Source organism: Denticeps clupeoides, chromosome 5, assembly GCF_900700375.1.
Source record: "Denticeps clupeoides chromosome 5, fDenClu1.1, whole genome shotgun sequence".
NCBI lineage: Eukaryota > Metazoa > Chordata > Actinopteri > Clupeiformes > Denticipitidae > Denticeps > Denticeps clupeoides.
This window is the reverse complement of record NC_041711.1, coordinates 27,087,691-27,105,346: the sequence shown is the minus strand read 5'-3', so window position 1 is coordinate 27,105,346 and position 17,656 is coordinate 27,087,691. Positions and strand designations below refer to the sequence as shown.

Below are 17,656 nucleotides of genomic sequence, written 5' to 3'. Positions count from 1 at the left end.
TTTTGTTTATGTATCGTTTGCTTTTATAGTAGGTGCTCCTACTGGATTACAGTGAGGGACTCTAGAAATGTAGAAATATTTCACAATGTGTCGGTTACAAAGCGACAGTCCTACGAACGAATCTAGATTTCCAGTGATATGGAAAAAAATCTGAGAGATAAAACGAATCTTAATTGTCAGTATGTGAGTGCTGAGCTGACTCCTCCCCTTCGTCAGAGGAGCGTCACTGAGTCTGACATTCCTTTGGCTTGAATTCATGTTCATACAGCAACACTAATCTCTCCATGAGGGATTCATCCACACTATTGTTCAGTCTCACAACAGATCAACAATGCAAAAAATTTCACAACTAAACACCAACAAATCTGTAACAAGGCTTTATTACATTTATATTATGGTACTTTGCATTCTGCTAAGACATTGGTTGCTCTTGTGAATGTCCTATGATACCAATGAGAAGTTGTTTCTTGTTCCTCATTCTCAAAATGTAGGAAAACCTCAGAAGAGGCATATGGCAGTGTCATATGGGGTCGTGACCTTGTCTAAAGTGTCTTGTCTCCTGCCAACTATGCCCTTGAGAACCATGGTTGCAACGGTTGGATATATTTTTTCTTGCCATCTCCCACTTTCTCACACATTAAGAGTGTAGCTTAACTATATGTATGTTTGCTGCAAAAAAATCTCTGTAATGGCTGTTCCTAGAGTGGCCAAATGAGATTTTAAAGATGTAGGACTTCATCTTCACGTATAAACTAAAAGTGTCACCAGTCTGCTCCCTTTGTCTTTCTCACACTGCTGGGATTTTAAAAAGACTCGTTGGTCCTTCTGATAAGTACTCTGTATCATTCCACACTTTAGAACAAACACTAAAGGCCAGACATTTTGGGCAACACGTTTTCAGAATTTTATTGCAAAAAACATTATTTCATAATATGTAAAACAAAACATTGACATTCACTTTGCATGCTTGAAATGTTGCTGGTACGGTTTGGAAGGTTATTTCTAAAAAAATGCTGTAAAGGAAGCAGATGAAACAAGGAGTGGTAATTTGACAACTCTTATGAAATGGTTGGGGCTGGTGAAAACTATAAGAATGAATGTCCCTCTTAAAGGGATATTAGATCTCGTATCGGGTTTATTTTCTGGTGTGTACTACCTACAAAAGGCAGAGTAAAAATACATTATCACACAAAACATGGACCGCTTATCACCTAAAATATTTCACTTTGCCAGACCATAATATAAAGAATGATATGAATCCGGTTCTTTAGGTATGTATTTTTCAGGCATTTCAAGTCAGACTGGATGGTAATGTTTTTTAAATGTGACACTTTTGGTATGCTCTATCCCATTTACCAGAATGAAAGCATCCAAAGTGAGGTTAAGTGCAGTGAGCAGTAAGTGCTCTTGGCATTTCTGCATGCGTGATCCCTGCAGGGATTCTGGCTGCTGAGCCCCAGGAAACGTTTCATGTCAGACTTCAGTGAAGTTTTTGTGGTGCATTCTTCATCTAGGTTGTTTTATTCAGTAGCACTCTGCTGTCACTCACTCCTCGGTTAGGTTCAGTCGGTCTGAATGAAGACGCAGCTCACTGGTTTGGAACGATAGGAAGTTATTAATCAGAGTTAGGAATGTTGCTGTGATTAATGACTCCTTTAACAAGTGGTGATTTATAATCAGCGTTCACCCTGAGGTGGTCTGGCGACCACTTTTGACCATCTGCCGCATCCACAGTGTGCGGTCTCCTGACATGACTCCCCCAACATCTGCTCACAACAAACACAACTTTCTGTTAGTTTAGTTTGGAGGCACCTGCAATTTCAAGCCGTAAGCACATACAACGATTGCTCTGTCAATGCAAGCCATTCCTGCAGTTTTTAAACGTATAAATACCCAGGCTGTATTAAGACTGCGGTAATTTTCTCTGCAGTAAACAGGACCTGGAGACAGGTGGTCAGGGAGAAGCAGCCTTCTGGCCCTTTTCATTAAATGCTGGGTGAATTTGAGTGTAGACCACACCGCCACCAGCATGTTTGCTTCATTTTTTTTAACCATTAGAAATAGATCTACAGCATGTACTACATGATTATCCAAAATATAGGGTCTTTATTTTTCCTGAAACGAGAAGGTGAAAAGAAGAGTTAAATCATTTCTTATTGGTTTATGTGTAGAAAAAATACTGAAAGAAGCACATGACACTTTCATATCAGACAAATTGAAACCACGTTGTGGCAGTTTAAGAAATGGGCTGGGCTAATTTTCTGTGCAAGCAGTCATTTCACTGTTTAAGAGATGGCATGTGTCTTGACAGGTTCTCGAGGCCCTAACCTTATGAGCAACCATTTATCATATTTGTCATGAAGAAAAAAGTGCATTTATTAACATTTTTGTAGCGGTCAGATCTGTCGGGCCTGGTATTCTCATCCACGTGATTCCTGTTGAACATCAGTTTCATTATAAAGGTGCATCTGTCGTTCATGATATAACCAAAAAATCATTTTATTCACCTCATCTGAACATCTTATCTGAGACCAGTGAACCTGAATGCACCTTGCACCAGCCGCTCTCAACAGCTTGTAGTATTCGTACGAAGATAAGTGAGGGGTTCGTCTTGTTCTAATTACATACAAGTTGGCAGTAACTGATGGTCGCCATGCGAGCTGCCATCTCCTCCTATCTGATTTATGGCCGCGATGCCACCCAAGGAAACGTTTCCATGGCACTGTCTCCGTGTCAACATAACAGCCCCCGTGCAGAAAAGTGATTTTTGCACAGTTGTATTTGTCTTTTGGCGCATCTTTGAATAATTTATTACAGAAATAGGTTACAGATATAGTTTTATAAAAACGAAAGGAAATGAATTGTGGTGATTTTGAAACGACAAGTGACAGAGTTTATCGTCTGTGCCCATGGCATGTATTCTGTGCCTTCTACCCCTGGGACATGTGGTAACATGGTTCAAGCAAAACAAGATAAACTTGTGTTGGATCTCAGACAACCTATAACTGTGCCAGAGAGAACAGAAGAAATTCACTGTTGCTATATGAATGATTTTGTGGTTTTAGGTTGGAATAGCTGATGTAACTGAGTCATGCTGCAACATGCTGTTACCTTTCCAAGTTCTTTGGTGTTGTAGAACATTGAGAATATGGTTAATATGTGTGAGATTTGGCACATTTTCCGCATCGATCCTCTCGACTGGCCCTGTCATTGTGTGGCACTCAGTCCATTACAGCTGGAGGGGTCGGTGCCGATCTCAGTCAGCAGACTGCAGAGACATAGCAGTGACGAGGGGCGAGTGAAAGGGGGGGACAGCTTGTCTCTGAGAAACTGCAGAAGGCAGCAGAGCTTGACATCCGGCCGGGAGATTAGCTCCTGATGACTGTGCAAAGAGCAGAGTGGAGCTGCCCGGCAACCTGCCACAGGCCGGCGTGATGGAGTGCGCTTCGCCCCCTACATTTCAGCGCGGCCACATGCTCTCATTCATTAGGATCCATTTTCAGGTTCGTACAGGCCAGTCAACATAATTTCTCCAATGGTCTACAAGCATTTTTACACAAATCTACTATGTTAAAACAAAACAATCTTTTACTGTATCATTTTTTAAGCTATTTCAGCATTAATATACAGCAGCATGCTTCAAATATCAGTTAGAACATTCCAGATCTTATTAGTTCTGTATAATGAGGCCCATAATTATTCTCCTTTTGGGTAATTAGCCAACAGTGCAGCCAGAGACAAGCGTTCCTGATCTGATGAGGGGAAGGGACATGTGCTGCCGCCAGTGAGCCCCAGGGCTCCTCACTCAGCCAGGGTGCAGAAACGAGAGGAGGAAGGCCTGAGGGTTGCAGTGAGGAGTGAACAGCATCACTGACAACTCGTCTCTGAGAGAGCGAGAAGGAGAGGCAGACCCCAGATTAACAGATCCTGGCACAGGGAGAGAAAGTGATGGAGAGAGAAATAAAGAAAGAGGGAGGAAGGAATTCAGAACAGATCCTGAAATTCTCGCTGAAGTGCTTTTTTTCACCCTCCATGTATTTTTGATTGGGCAGGAGACAGACGCTTGGTGGTTATGAGAACTATGTGCGCCCACCAAGTGTTATCTCCACATCATTAATCCACATCATATCTGCATCATTTATTCATTACTCACTCGTTTACCCACGCCAGGTCACGCGTGCCTCTGTGAACCCTGTGCAGAGACTATTTGTGCTCAAACCAGATGTTCAGGTGTTTCTGGCAGCATCGAATGGCTGATGCACATGCAGAGAATGCTGTGCTACACCTGGGTGTGTGTGATGTATTGACAAGAGGGGGTTTGAGTTGTCCAAGGTTTCATATTCATCTCATATTCAAGGTTTCAGAAGTAATTGCCCACAAGAATGTACTGGCTGGGTAGTAGCAGGCATTTCTGCTGTATTGTTTCTGTTTACTTCTGCAAATTCACATTACAGAATGTGCTGCATCTTATGCCAGGAAAATATGGGCCTTTATATGCCTTATGTTTCCTGTGCAATTGAAGGATGTTTACATCTCAGCTCATGGTGTCCTCTCCTTCTCCTGCCGTGGTTGTAGGTATGACTTCAAGGAAATGTTGCACAACTCCACCTTTTGCCTGGTGCCTAGGGGGCGGCGCCTTGGATCTTTTCGCTTCCTTGAGGCTCTTCAGGTGAGTGCGCACTGACACATGAACTTTTTGTTTTATTCACATTAGCAGGTAATTGGTTAAAATAAAATGTAAACATATTATCAAGGCTAATATGGCAATAAAATGGTTATAAAATGTATTAAAAAGTAGTATTATTTGAATGTATTAATATCAGCTACGTGTTTTGGATTGGATTAAAGCAGTTGTTCAATATTAATATTTGCAATCCCCCAAAAGTCACATGCATCATGTATTGTCAGGTCATGTGATACCTTTTTAGTTCATGCGTCCATGCTGTGGTGTTTGTGATGCAGGGCACTCACTGTCCATGTCCAGGGTCAGACTATGCGCTAGGATAGAACCCCCTTTTTTCTGTACAGGTCTACTGTTGCACACCTCAAAACCACATGTGAATTGCAGCTGCTGTGGAAGATGGTTTCGGTAAACTTAGAATAAAACTTAGTATAACTTTAGGATTAGTCGGATGTAATCATTAATCCATGAAGTCATGGCAAAAGCAGAATGTAAAGGAACTTTTTCGGTTATTTCCAATAAAGCTCTGACCTGCTGTACCAGAATCTCAGAAGTTAGGTTTGTCTTTTGCCCTGCAGCTTTTTTTATATGTAGCATGATGTTCTGGAAACATTCAGACATTCTGTACATTAGGGGATGATGTCAACGCATTAAGAACGCATAAAGGCCCTGTCAAACAACTGTACTGTGGTTGTAGCCTGTTTACATTCAGTGTCCGTTTGTGAATATAAATTCATAAAACAGTCTGACCTTCATCTTGAGAGATAGCATGTCTAGAAACTGTGCAGTGGTGGGGTAGAACAGGTAGGTTATGCTGTGAGTGTGAGTGCATGCATGTTAATAGGACTGTGAGCTGTCCCTAATCTGTTAAACTGGGTAGCACTCTACAGTCGGCTCTGCATTCCCCTGCATCATCTAATGACTAATCCTTTTGGTGTTATTAACTTGAACTCCAATCCTGAAATACATACAAACAATGTGTTTTCTACACCATGCACACCAAGAAAGTGTGATGCAGACATCATGAAGACATTTGTGCAATGCAGTTCTGTCATATGTAAACCAGGGCTTTGAAGTTGGAAAGCCTCAAATGAGAAATATGTGACCTATAGATTATTTATTTATTTATTTATTTATTACATTAATTAGAAATTGTATATGTACTTCATCTACACCTAAGCTGGAGTGATTAACTATGATGTTTAAATATGTTAAAGGAAACCTTACTGTTCAGCGCTTTTGTCAAATCAGATTTATCATGCATGAACAAATACAGCTTTAGAGCAAAGTGCTTTAGATGCGAGTCGCTAAATGAACAAATGTAGACTGGGCACATGTTCACACTCTGTAAATCTGCCCTGAAAAACTCACATTTCTTCTACAGTTTTGCCCAAATAGCACCAGATGGGCCTAATGGTATTATTATATTTCAGTTTGAAGAAGAGCTTTTTCTCCAAACATCTGTCATCGTTCATCATAAGCCTATTCATAACATACTGCGTTTCTCAGATCCATAATGGCCTGTTGTGATTTTATAATCTTTCACTGGGATGGCAGTAATCATAGACAGATGGCACTCTGGTTTCAAGGTCTAATAGCTACATGAACATGGCCATGTCTGCATCAGGAGTTATTAGGACAGAGTTACAGGAACATCTGTGTGGTGGCAAGTTATGCTTGAGTATCTTGTATTTCACACACATTTGAAATATTTCTTCTTACATTATGTTAATTTGTAACTCGGTTAAGTTTATATATAGAATCCGTCATCCAGTTAAATAATCAATGTGGCAGTTTCTGTCTTAAGATCAGTGCAACACTGAAGAGGGTTTCGTTATTAGCAATGATCAAAGAACTTAAAAATCAAAGTAATGCATGATGCAATGTGTGTTGGCGTTTTCTTAGCTGAGTAAGTTAATTTGTTAAAATAATAAAAAAAAAAAAAAAAAAAAAAAGAGTATAAAGTCAATTGCATCATGTTGCTTTGATTTTTTTTAAGCAGCTCTCCAAAGGGCAGTCACAGGCTAATGTAGATAATACCTGTTACAGAGGCAGAGACTACATCTGATTTCATGTTCAACCCCAGATTAATTAAGACTGATTAATTAAGATTTATTGGTGTTCAGAGTAAATACAAATACAAGTTGTGCATGAGTGTTTTTTTTATATATTTACATAGGCTGCCTGCATCCCTGTCATGCTCAGTAATGGCTGGGAGCTTCCCTTCTCAGAGGTCATTGACTGGAACAAGGCAGCTGTCATCGGGGACGAGAGGCTGCTGCTGCAGGTAAGCCTGCCTTCATTCATTCCAGCCTCCTTTAGCTATGATCTCTTCCAAACTCTGCAATCTTCATCCAAATGGTAGTTGATGTGGAAGTAGCAGGGACAAAATACAATACAACACATACACATACAGGTATAGCTCTGCTGTATAAAGAGCTTGTGGTAGCCGTAGGTAACTAAAGCATGTGCACCTAGATCTGAAAGGAAAATAGATGCAGATCTTTTTAGTTCTTCTTTTTGCAGACTGCGCTCATAAGGTGATATTTAGTGATAATGGTAGAGCATATGTGTAGCCCACAGTCAACCTCTCCTTGCTGGCAGAAGGCACCATGGTACCACTGGGTCCATATTACTGACAGGTCCTATCAGTTTAGAATAACAATTTAAGCTGCAATGTGCCACAGGGATATCTGGCCTCCCCCTTCAATTATCTGTGCTGCTGTGTGGCGAAACATTTACTCTATTTAACTCTTCATCTGCTTTATATTCAAATCTGTTTCCATTTCATCAGAGTGGATTATAACCAAATCAATTTGCACTAAATGGTACTCACCAACGGCTGCACCCACCAGGTCATATTTTTGTAGTGCTTAGAGGCAATGGAAAGCAATATATCTGACACAATAACATTTAAAACATTTCCTTTAAAACAGAAACCCTTCAACATCCCCTCCTATCTCATAGACAATGGTATTCAAATATTTGTGTACTTCATGACAGATTATGTATGTATGGATATGTCACATAATGGGTTAAGATTAGAAAATTGGTGTCATATAAATTAAGTTATTGTTAGAGTATTTCATATTGTACTGTGTCTGCATCAATGTTCCCATATGACAATAAAGCAACACATTCACATACACAATGAATAATTTGGTTTCACAAAATGTAGAAATAACACTACTGTTCTATATACACAGATCCCATCTATTGTTCGATCCATCCATCAGGACCAGATCTTCTCTCTCAGACAGCAGACCCAGTTCCTATGGGAGGCTTACTTCTCCTCGGTGGAGAAAATTGTTTTAACTACTCTCGAGGTGAGCGATGGCCCCGATGGCAGCAGCTGTTGTCGTGTTCTGGGCTGTACAGTGAGGATGTTTTTGAAGATATCAGCATTAAAATTTCATGGTCCCTGGGCTTCTGCGCTCATACATAGTTCACAGTATAATGTCAGTGACACATGTTCAATCTGGGCTGCTGACTGAAAGTGATACAAAGGAATGTTGTGTCTGTCATGGTGTAGACCAGTACGGCTCAGCTTTGGCTCTTCAGTCAGTCATGTTGTGGGCTATTTCTGAAGGAACTCAAGTTACCATAGTAGCCATTCCTCAGACTCTGGTTACATAAGCTTCTACTGAGAGGAAGTTTAGTGATGGGAAAACTTGGGAGGTCACTATCTTGGCGTAATAAGATACCAAGTTCTTGCTTCCTCCCATGGATGCATGTTGTCTCTAAGGAACAGGTGATAAGGTTGTATTCTGAGATGTGTCCTGGAATGTTTGGGTATGCACGTCTACAGAATTACGGATTTTGTAGGTACTATGTGTAGACTATTCAGACTTGCCGTAATTCTGCTATTTCTTTAGCACAATGCTTAAGCATTTTGAAGCTATAAAATCTATAAAAACTTCATTACTCTGTATTAAATGTGCAATGTGTGCGATTTTGGCCTTAGCATCAATCAGGGGGCATCACCAGAAAGCAGCCTTAACATGAGAATCTTTTTGCAGCATCTGTAGACAATAGAGAAAAAAAGACCTTTCACAGTTTATGGAAGGTCACATGCAGCAGAAATTGTAATGTTAATGCTAATATCTGGCCTCAAACAGATCATCCATGACCGTGTGCTCCATCACGTTGCCAGAAGCAGCTTTATGTGGAACAGTCTCCCTGGGGGTCTTCTCACCCTACCCCAGTACTCCACCTATCTTGGGGACTTCCCCTTTTTTTACTCATCTTTGGGTAAGTGGCTCTCTTAAGCATAATTTATTTTTCACCAGCTACATCAGATCATTGTATTATTGATTGCAAAAATTACAATTTTGGTAGCTATAAATAAAAACTTATTACTTAGCTGGATTTATATGGTATATCCCTTTTAAAGAGTGAATTAAACTGAATAGGCACCACAAGCGTTCTGCATAAGTAACCAATCTCCCTGCACTTCCAGCTAACAGGCACTGAAGATAAGCAGATCTGGTCCTCAGCATAGCTTTTCATTATTAACATACTATATCATGAAATACCAAAAAAGAAAAAACAGTTGCTCATGAAAAGCAGAATAGACTTGAGCAAGATAACTGTAATATGTTGATGTTATTAGAATGTAGTGTTTTGGTATTGATAAAAAGGTATAATTTGTTATCTGCAGCCCAGACCTGCCATAGTATTTCAGCAAAAAGCTGAAGTTGATCATTATTAACATAAATATTAAATAGTGACTACTATATCACTGCAGCGCTAGACTGGAGCTCATTTCAAGAAGAAATTAATGCTGCTACATTAGTAGCAGTAATAATTTACTAATGTCTTGTACTAATTTTGTATTATTTGGAAGCAATTACTGTGTGTTTATTTGTCACACTATTACAATCCTCTGCTAAATTATTGGTTTAGACTGAATGCTGCAACTTTTCTTTGACACCTTTGTTCATTATTTCCTTTAATTAATGCCCAGTGCCAGACTCATGCTGCTGCCTTTTTATCCAAACAATTACACATTAAAGAACCAACATTTACCACCTGGCCAACCATGTGAAGTTGAACTGGCACTTTTGTTTGCTTAATCCTGGAATACGATTCCTCAAAATAGATTTGGGTATTGTGTGAATGCCTCAGAGTTGCGCTCTGTGTTGGTCTGTGTTTCAGAAATGTGTGTTTCCCTTTTTTCCAGAGCTCTTGAATTTCAAAAAGCGGTGTAACAATTTAAACTCCTAAAAAGCTTTAATGTGTAATTGTTTTCTTCTGTAGCTCCAATGCCTTTTCATCTGTCCTTTTATTTAGCTCTCATGAAAAATGAATCCATATCAGTAAGTAATAAACAAGACACCACTGGACTTTGTGCTTTGCAGGGGTGAAGCCGGTTCCCAAATTCACCGCTGTCATCCATGTCTTGTCACCTCTGGTGTCCCAGTCCCAGCCCATTTTCAAGCTGCTTGTGGCCATTGCCAAATCACAGCATTGTGCCCAGGTAGGGAAAGAAAGACCCAGTTCACAGATATTCCTAGAGCCAGGCTGTCACAGTTTCACTGCTAATATGTCTTCAGTTGATTGAATTAAAGCAACAATGTAGATGCATAATACCAGATGTATAGCTTTCTGTTTCATTTGTGACTGAAAGGATTGATTCATTCTTATTTTTCCACTTAAAGGGAAAAAAAATACTGTCCGACTTGCTGTATAAATCGCTGACACTCACAACGTATAACAGGTTTTTGCCCCATGTTGAGTTCCTGTCAGATTGACTGCTGTTCACTGTGCTGTCAGATCGTTGTCCTGTGGAACTGCAACAAGCCTCTGCCTGCCAAACAGCGCTGGCCTGTCACAGCTGTGCCTATCCTGGTCATCGATGGGGAGAGCAAGGTGAGTCTCCTTGTTGTGTCAGATGTGATATAACGCTTTCAACTCAGGCACAGTTTCTCAGCATCCCCTCCTCTTCCTTCAATGAGCATCTTCAGCTGCTTTAAACATATACCTGCAATGGACCTAAGAAAAGTCCAGAGCCAAAACATTTTTTATTTACATATTTATTACATACGTATGTCACTCTCCCAGCACAGGGTGCCATCTCTATGGAAACACCGTTTGTTTTGGTACCCTTAATGATCTCAGACCTGTTGCATTGACCCATTTTAGTTTGTCTATGTTGCCAACAGGGGGGTGCAAGGTGGCACAATCACCCTACACAATCACCCTACACATAAACATTCAGAGGGAAGTGGGAATCATGCTGCTTGATTATTTTTCATTTGACTTCAATACTTCATCTGGTAGCTGAGAAAATAATTAATAGGCTGGATACTTAATTTTCTCATTCAGAGATGCCAGAGGACGATTTGAACAGTGACTGCCATAGTCGACACAATAATATAGTATATAGGGACCTGGCTGCTTAGATAGTTACATGTATATTAGTTTGTTATTTTGTTTATTTAAGCTTATCATTATGTGGTCGTGCTGTATATTGTTTTTTATGTGACATTTTCCTGCTACACACATTTTGGGAGCAAAGAATAAACTGTATAAGAGGGGTGGTCATAGCCTAGTATGTAACACACTCTCCTATGAACCAGGTGGCCACAAAGTCACAGGTTCAAACCCCACTTACTACCATTGTGTCCCTGAGCAAGGCACGTGCTCCAAGAAGACTGTCCCTGTAACTGTAACCTAGGGCTAAGCAAGATTTAGATCTACAGTATTGTGGACTTGTGTCCCAGCCCTAATGGCCCTAATGCATTATGGGTATTGTTACTGACAATTACTATTTCTGTGCAGGTGATGAGCAGTCGTTTCCTTCCCTATGAAGCCATTGTCACAGATGCTGTGCTGAGTCTGGATGAGGACACCATGCTTTCTACCCCTGAGGTTATTATAGGTTTTTATTATTTACACCATGATCTGACTGGTCTATGTACTGGTGTACAGTTAAACCATAATATGCACAGAGAGTTGCAGTGGAATCTGCCTGGTGGTGGCAGGAAGTGGTTAAGGATGCAGCCCCGTAATCAGATCCACTAAGGTGCCACTGAGGTGCCACTGAGCAAAGAACTGTCCCCACACACTGCTCCCTGGGCCTGTCATGGCTGCCCACTGCTCACCACTGTGTGCTGTGCTGCAGTGTTTAACAATAACAATCACTTCACTTCCAATTCAGTAGGTAATGGAAGAATCTCCGTAACCATAGTAACAGACATTTAGATAATGTATAAACTGTTTATTTAGAACATGTTTATGATTAAATAGTGAGTGAATTTTCAAGTGACCATGGAGCAACATGGAGCAACATGGTTGTTCCTTAAAAAGCTAATTTACCTAATCAATTATTTAGTTTAGTTTAATCTTATCGAGACATAAAGCAGCACTGTGTTCAAATTGCAACTTTATTGTTTTGTTTGCTTATTTCTTTGTTTTTAAAAGGTGGATTTTGCCTTCACCGTGTGGCAGAGTTTTCCAGAAAGGATTGTGGGATATCCTGCGCGTAGCCACTTCTGGGACACCAGCAAACAGCAATGGGGCTACACCTCAAAGTGGACCAATGACTACTCTATGGTGCTGACGGGAGCAGCTTTTTACCACAGGTTGGTTATACAGTTATATAACAGTTTACTAAGCTGATATCTAATGTGTATGCATAATTAAAATTCTTTATTTTTCCAGATATTACAATTACCTGTATACGAGTTACTTGCCAGCCAGCCTGAAAAGCATGGTTGACCAGCTCTCCAACTGTGAAGATATCCTCATGAACTTCTTAGTATCTGCTGTAACTAAGACTCCCCCAATCAAGATTACTCAGAAGAAGCAGTACAAGGAGACAATGATGGGACAGGTAATTATTTCATAACATAGTCTGTGTTTTTGTGGACTTCTTTATTCTGTACCGTAATTCCTGAGAAAAACACAGGAAGAATATAGGGACGTGTGCCAGGTTCTCATTATTGTTTTCTTCTACTGAATGTCAATAGATCCAGCAGATGTGCAACTTCCTTTCCCTGCTGTGGTTATAACTGAGTTTTTATATCAAAATACAGCATGCTGTAAAGAACACACAGATTCGCAACTAATTTCCTGCTTGTAGGATTAAATTAAGCATTTAACTTGTGTTCCTCTCTGACCCTGTGCAGACGTCACGAGCCACTCGCTGGGCAGACCCTGACCACTTTGCGCAGCGGCAGACCTGCATGAATAAATTTTCCAGCTGGTTTGGGAGCATGCCACTGGTACACTCCCAAATGAGACTGGACCCTCTTCTGTTCAAGGACCAAGTATCAATACTGAGGAAGAAGTACAAAGGCATTGAGAGAGACTAGGCCTACCAGACGCCCCACGTATTTGCACAGAGGGTGACAACAACCATCTCCTCCATGAGAGGACATGTGAAGGCTCCTCCATGCACCATGCTCAAGCGGTGACAGCAGGGGGCAGTCCTGAGACACCCTCTGCTCCATCAATGAGGGGAGGAGGCGAAGATTCTCCATTTGGAGAAGAAATGGAGCAGGGCAGAGGTCTGCAAAAGCTTTTCAGAGCACAGCTCTGCCACTCAGCCATGAGATGAACACTTTATACTGACACAAAACACGAGCCAAAACAAGTAGTTGAATAAAAATGTTGAGAATGCACTAAAGCTGCATAGGCTGTCAGTTAACAAACATGGTCAGAAGTCATTATGCTGGTTTACAAGCTGAAGTATCTGCACTTGTGTTATGTAATTTGCATCTACTGACAGGGCAAATGAAAGTGGAGCTTTAATCCGTCTTCCACACTTATTGCCAATGACAACAGTGACTATGACAACCCAGGCTTGAGCAAGCGTCACTGCTTTGGATGGCTATGACTGCAGTGAACGCAGTCCCTCCAAGTACCCCCCAGTGGGTTCCTGCTTCAGGATCCGAGAGCCCCTTCCTGAATGATCTATGCACTTGCTACCCAAAAACAGATACTGCTGTTCAGCTTTGGTGACGCTTTTTTGGTTTGTTGTTTGTATTCTGTGGAAGGACAAAGATGGTTAGCCTCTTCAGAGCTGCAATATTACAGTGCCTGTACATTTTAAGCAAGGGTTAGGGAATCCAACAGGGTTTAATATGGAAGGAAAAACAACGGAAATGAAAGTAACTTGGTGTGCATGCTGCTTCTCATCCTTTTGGTTGAGATCAAATTGATTTGTTCGGGTTGGTTTCATTAGTTGTAAAAACACACTTGAAATGTTTATTTTTTTGAAGACGTTTATATGACTTATATATACTGAGGGTCTTAAACTTAAAAACCAAACTGAGCACAAATAGGAATGGGAATTTTTTTTACTCTATGTTGAAAGGTGAGAATGTTTCCCAGTATATGACCATAAACCGGATTTCTTTTGGTAGAAAAGCGCTGTAGTAGCTGACATATCAACCGTGAATGTATCTGTACAACTGAATATGCCATCTATATACATATATAAAGCCGGTGTCTGGTGTTGTCAAACAGTGTGAAACAGTGAAGAAAGACAAAATGCTGCATAACTGCCTAATACAGAAAGATATATTTCTCATGAATGCTGCTTGTAGACTGCTAATACTTTCATCACAAACCGAGTTAATGCAGCACGTACAGTCTGGCGTGATGAACAGTCCCGTGTATTTACACTGCTACGTTTTTACTTCATTGTTTCCTGTGCTACAGGCCTTTGTTGGAAACCATCTGGCACACATACACTTACCTCAACACACATTTTAAACACCACAGAATACTGTGAATCTTCTGTAGTCTTTGTTGTGTCCCCAGCCCAGGACTCATAAATTTCTTAAAGAGCAGCAGCTTGCCTTCTCCTCCCACCCCATTTCATTAAATTAGTCTCAGGGCTGTATAGAATCCAACCTTTTCAGGCTGGATACACAGTTGTGTTAGAATTCACAAAATGTGCTTTAACCTTTTAAATGCAGAGTGTTGTTCATTAGCAGAGTGTTGTTCATTACTCCAGCATTTATTAATACTTGCAGCATTATTTATTTATCAGAATTCTTTAGAATACAGTTTACATCAGTTTTTTTTTTTTCCAAAAAGAACAAATAGATTAATTCTTAGATAAGGCACTTATATATTGTACTCTTCAGTACAATACCAAGAATGGCCCAGTCTAATTCAAAATAATGAAATAATGCAAATAGCAGGACCACAATGCCAACTGCATATACAATGATAAAGACACAACCAGTTTGATGTTTTGACAAAAATGACATGCAGGTACATCTTGTTTAACAATATGATAGGGTGGATCAGAAAGACAATATATCTGTATTGTTGCAGTATTATTACAGAAATAAACATGGCTGTAAAGGGTGAAAGTGGATTTTTTATAAAACCTGTTTGAGACCATATCCAGAGGCTCTCGGATGGGCTTTGTTTCTGTCGTCAAAACATTGGCCCGTTTCATTATGCAGCATCACTGGGTTCACTGGCATCTCATGCCCTTCATTAATGTGCCTTTTCATGAAAGAAATGTTTTGCCTTTGATTTATTGTTTTACTGCTTTGAATTAAAAACTAATTTTCTCCAGTACATGTCCAGTAATATAATAATGGCTTTAGATGACGTTACACTGGAACTTTCTGGCATTGGGGGCTGACATTCCAACTTCATTCATTGTCTCTTTGTTGGAACTCATCTTTTATATGTTTGTGTACATAATCCTCTGAATCACAGATTCTGCCCAGTCCTTTGGAATTTTAAAGTTTAAATAATAGATCAAATAAATTAATTTTTATAATTGATTTTATAAAAATAAAAATGGTTTGTTATGTTTGTGGTTGTTTTTTCTTGTGTGTGTAGGATTTACTCACTCATAAAATTGTTTTCTTTTCCAAAACAGAACCTTGATGATTTTAATGAAATCAGTCTTGGGATAGTTGTAAAACGATACCAAAATATTGATTGTACATATATTGATTTCAGAATGAGGGGAATAATTTCACAGATATATAGCTGTGGTTAACAGAGCATTTTTGGCACTTAGTATGTTTTACCTTAGTTCTCTTTCATTTTCTCCCAGATGCTTTGTTGCAGTACTCAACTTTGGTATACCGTGATTTTATTTCCTGTGTAAATTCAAGCCTATGGCACTTATAATCTCCTCCACAGATGAAATTCAGTCCAAGCTGTCACTGAAGATGCATCTGCACAATGCCACACATACCAGGTGGACATACAGTTGTTTTTTTGAGAAATTTTTGTGCTGGGCAAGCATCTAGACAACACAAACAAAACCTGTCTGCACATTGTGAACAAAATGTCAAATGTCACATCAGTGTGCTAAAGTCTAATCTCTGCCTGAATAGTTTAGATATGCTTAGATAACCATCTGAGTTAATCCTATGACATCACAGACAAGAGTGATAACATGTAAATATGGCTGATAAGACTTAATGAAGAAATTTGGCCCAGCAGATAAATGCTGGCAGAATACCGTATATGTGAGATGAATATATATAGATATAGTTTCATCATTTATAATTTGGCTTACATTATTTAAAAATATTACACATAGCGTATATCCTGTATATCCTGTAATTCTTCATCAGTTGTTCTTTTTTGGTTGGCAGTGCTGTGTTGCAAATAGTCCAGCAGCATATGAAAGTGAAATGATTAGCATTGCGAAACACTGCAGCACAGCACATGGTGCACACATCGTCCTCTGCTATTAACCGCATCACCTTTGGTGAACAGTGGGCAGAGATGACAGGAAACCGGGGAGCAGCAACATATTACACAAATACTTCCCGTTTTCATGAGCTATTTTTAGGCTATTAAAACGTAGCCTCTTTATTTTATCCAAGTCATGTTAAATTCCTTGTTTGAAAGAAAAGCTTGTTTTTACATTCAGTATTTCGTAAAAATATGGATTAATACAGGTGTGATATGTGAAGATGAATAGAATGGTGTGGTAACCTCTGCAGCCACGTTTTTTAACTTCCAATTCAGAAACTTCATTTGGAGAATCATTTCCTTTGCTTTAATTGAAATTTGTTACAATTCGCACTCTTCTTTGCAAAAAAATTCCTATCTCAACAACAGCCCACCAGAAGGCAATTCTACGGTTCTAATGAAAGTAAAGTCCAAACAGCAAAACATCACACATTGTTATCCAACACATTCACCAAAAAACATGTAATCATAACTTATCTGATCAAGTTCAGTCATTACTGTGCATATCAAAAATAAATAACAGACATACACTGGAAAATGTTAGGTGTCATTTCATTTACATTTACAGCATTTATCAGACACCCTTATCCAGAGCGACTTACAATCAGTAGTTACAGGGACAGTCCCCCTGGAGCAACTCAGGGTTAAGTGTCTTGCAGGGACACAATGGCAGTAAGTGGGATTTGAACCCGGGTCTTCTGATTCACAGGTGAGTGTGTTACCCACTAGGCTACTACCACCCCATTTCACCTTGTCAAAAGACAGTTAGCACTTAACAATTCAACACATCAACATCTCTTGTTCAGTGACACTAATCCCAATCAAATCTGACTTCAGTCAATGGCGCTGTTGCTGACAGGGCCTGAAAACGTGCTCTAAAGTATGCAGGCGTGCTATTGGATTTTAAATGAAGTGATTGTCATTGTGATACACAGCTGTCACGGTGGTGGTTCGGGGGCACATGTGCAGATGTAACAGGACTTGGACCCGGAGCAGGAGGACAGGGAGACATGGAACGTCTTCACTTGGATCGCAGGAGAGGGCAAGGGGGGATGTGGAGCTGGACAGAGTTTGGCTCCTCAGTGGGAGGCCACACACACGGTGAAAGGGGAGAGGATTGGTTTACCATGACCTGAAGACGGCATGCTGTAGAATGAGCAGGAAATGTTAAAAAAGTATATAATGCTTGCCTTGAACTTGACCCCGTTTCCTTCGGGGTGATCATCCCCTCGGGCGTTTGTGTGCCCCCTGGGGTGGTGGTGACAACAGCATGGAACACCTTGCACA

The 17,656-nt window shown here is 40.1% G+C and overlaps 1 protein-coding gene across 1 annotated transcript in view; it reads left to right on the top strand.

Annotated features, from left to right (window-relative positions):
• The window catches only part of LOC114790931 (exostosin-1a-like), a 28,548-nt gene extending 13,083 nt beyond the window's left edge, over nt 1-15,465 (top strand). The window contains exons 2-11 of the mRNA XM_028981371.1: nt 4,576-4,669; nt 6,861-6,968; nt 7,888-8,007; nt 8,800-8,932; nt 10,042-10,160; nt 10,457-10,552; nt 11,465-11,554; nt 12,107-12,267; nt 12,347-12,518; nt 12,814-15,465. Of these exons, the coding sequence (XP_028837204.1) occupies nt 4,576-4,669; nt 6,861-6,968; nt 7,888-8,007; nt 8,800-8,932; nt 10,042-10,160; nt 10,457-10,552; nt 11,465-11,554; nt 12,107-12,267; nt 12,347-12,518; nt 12,814-12,999 (1,279 nt within the window). The 3' untranslated portion in view covers nt 13,000-15,465. The remainder of the gene's footprint in view (nt 1-4,575; nt 4,670-6,860; nt 6,969-7,887; nt 8,008-8,799; nt 8,933-10,041; nt 10,161-10,456; nt 10,553-11,464; nt 11,555-12,106; nt 12,268-12,346; nt 12,519-12,813) is intronic.
• The last annotated feature ends 2,191 nt before the right edge of the window (nt 15,466-17,656 follow it).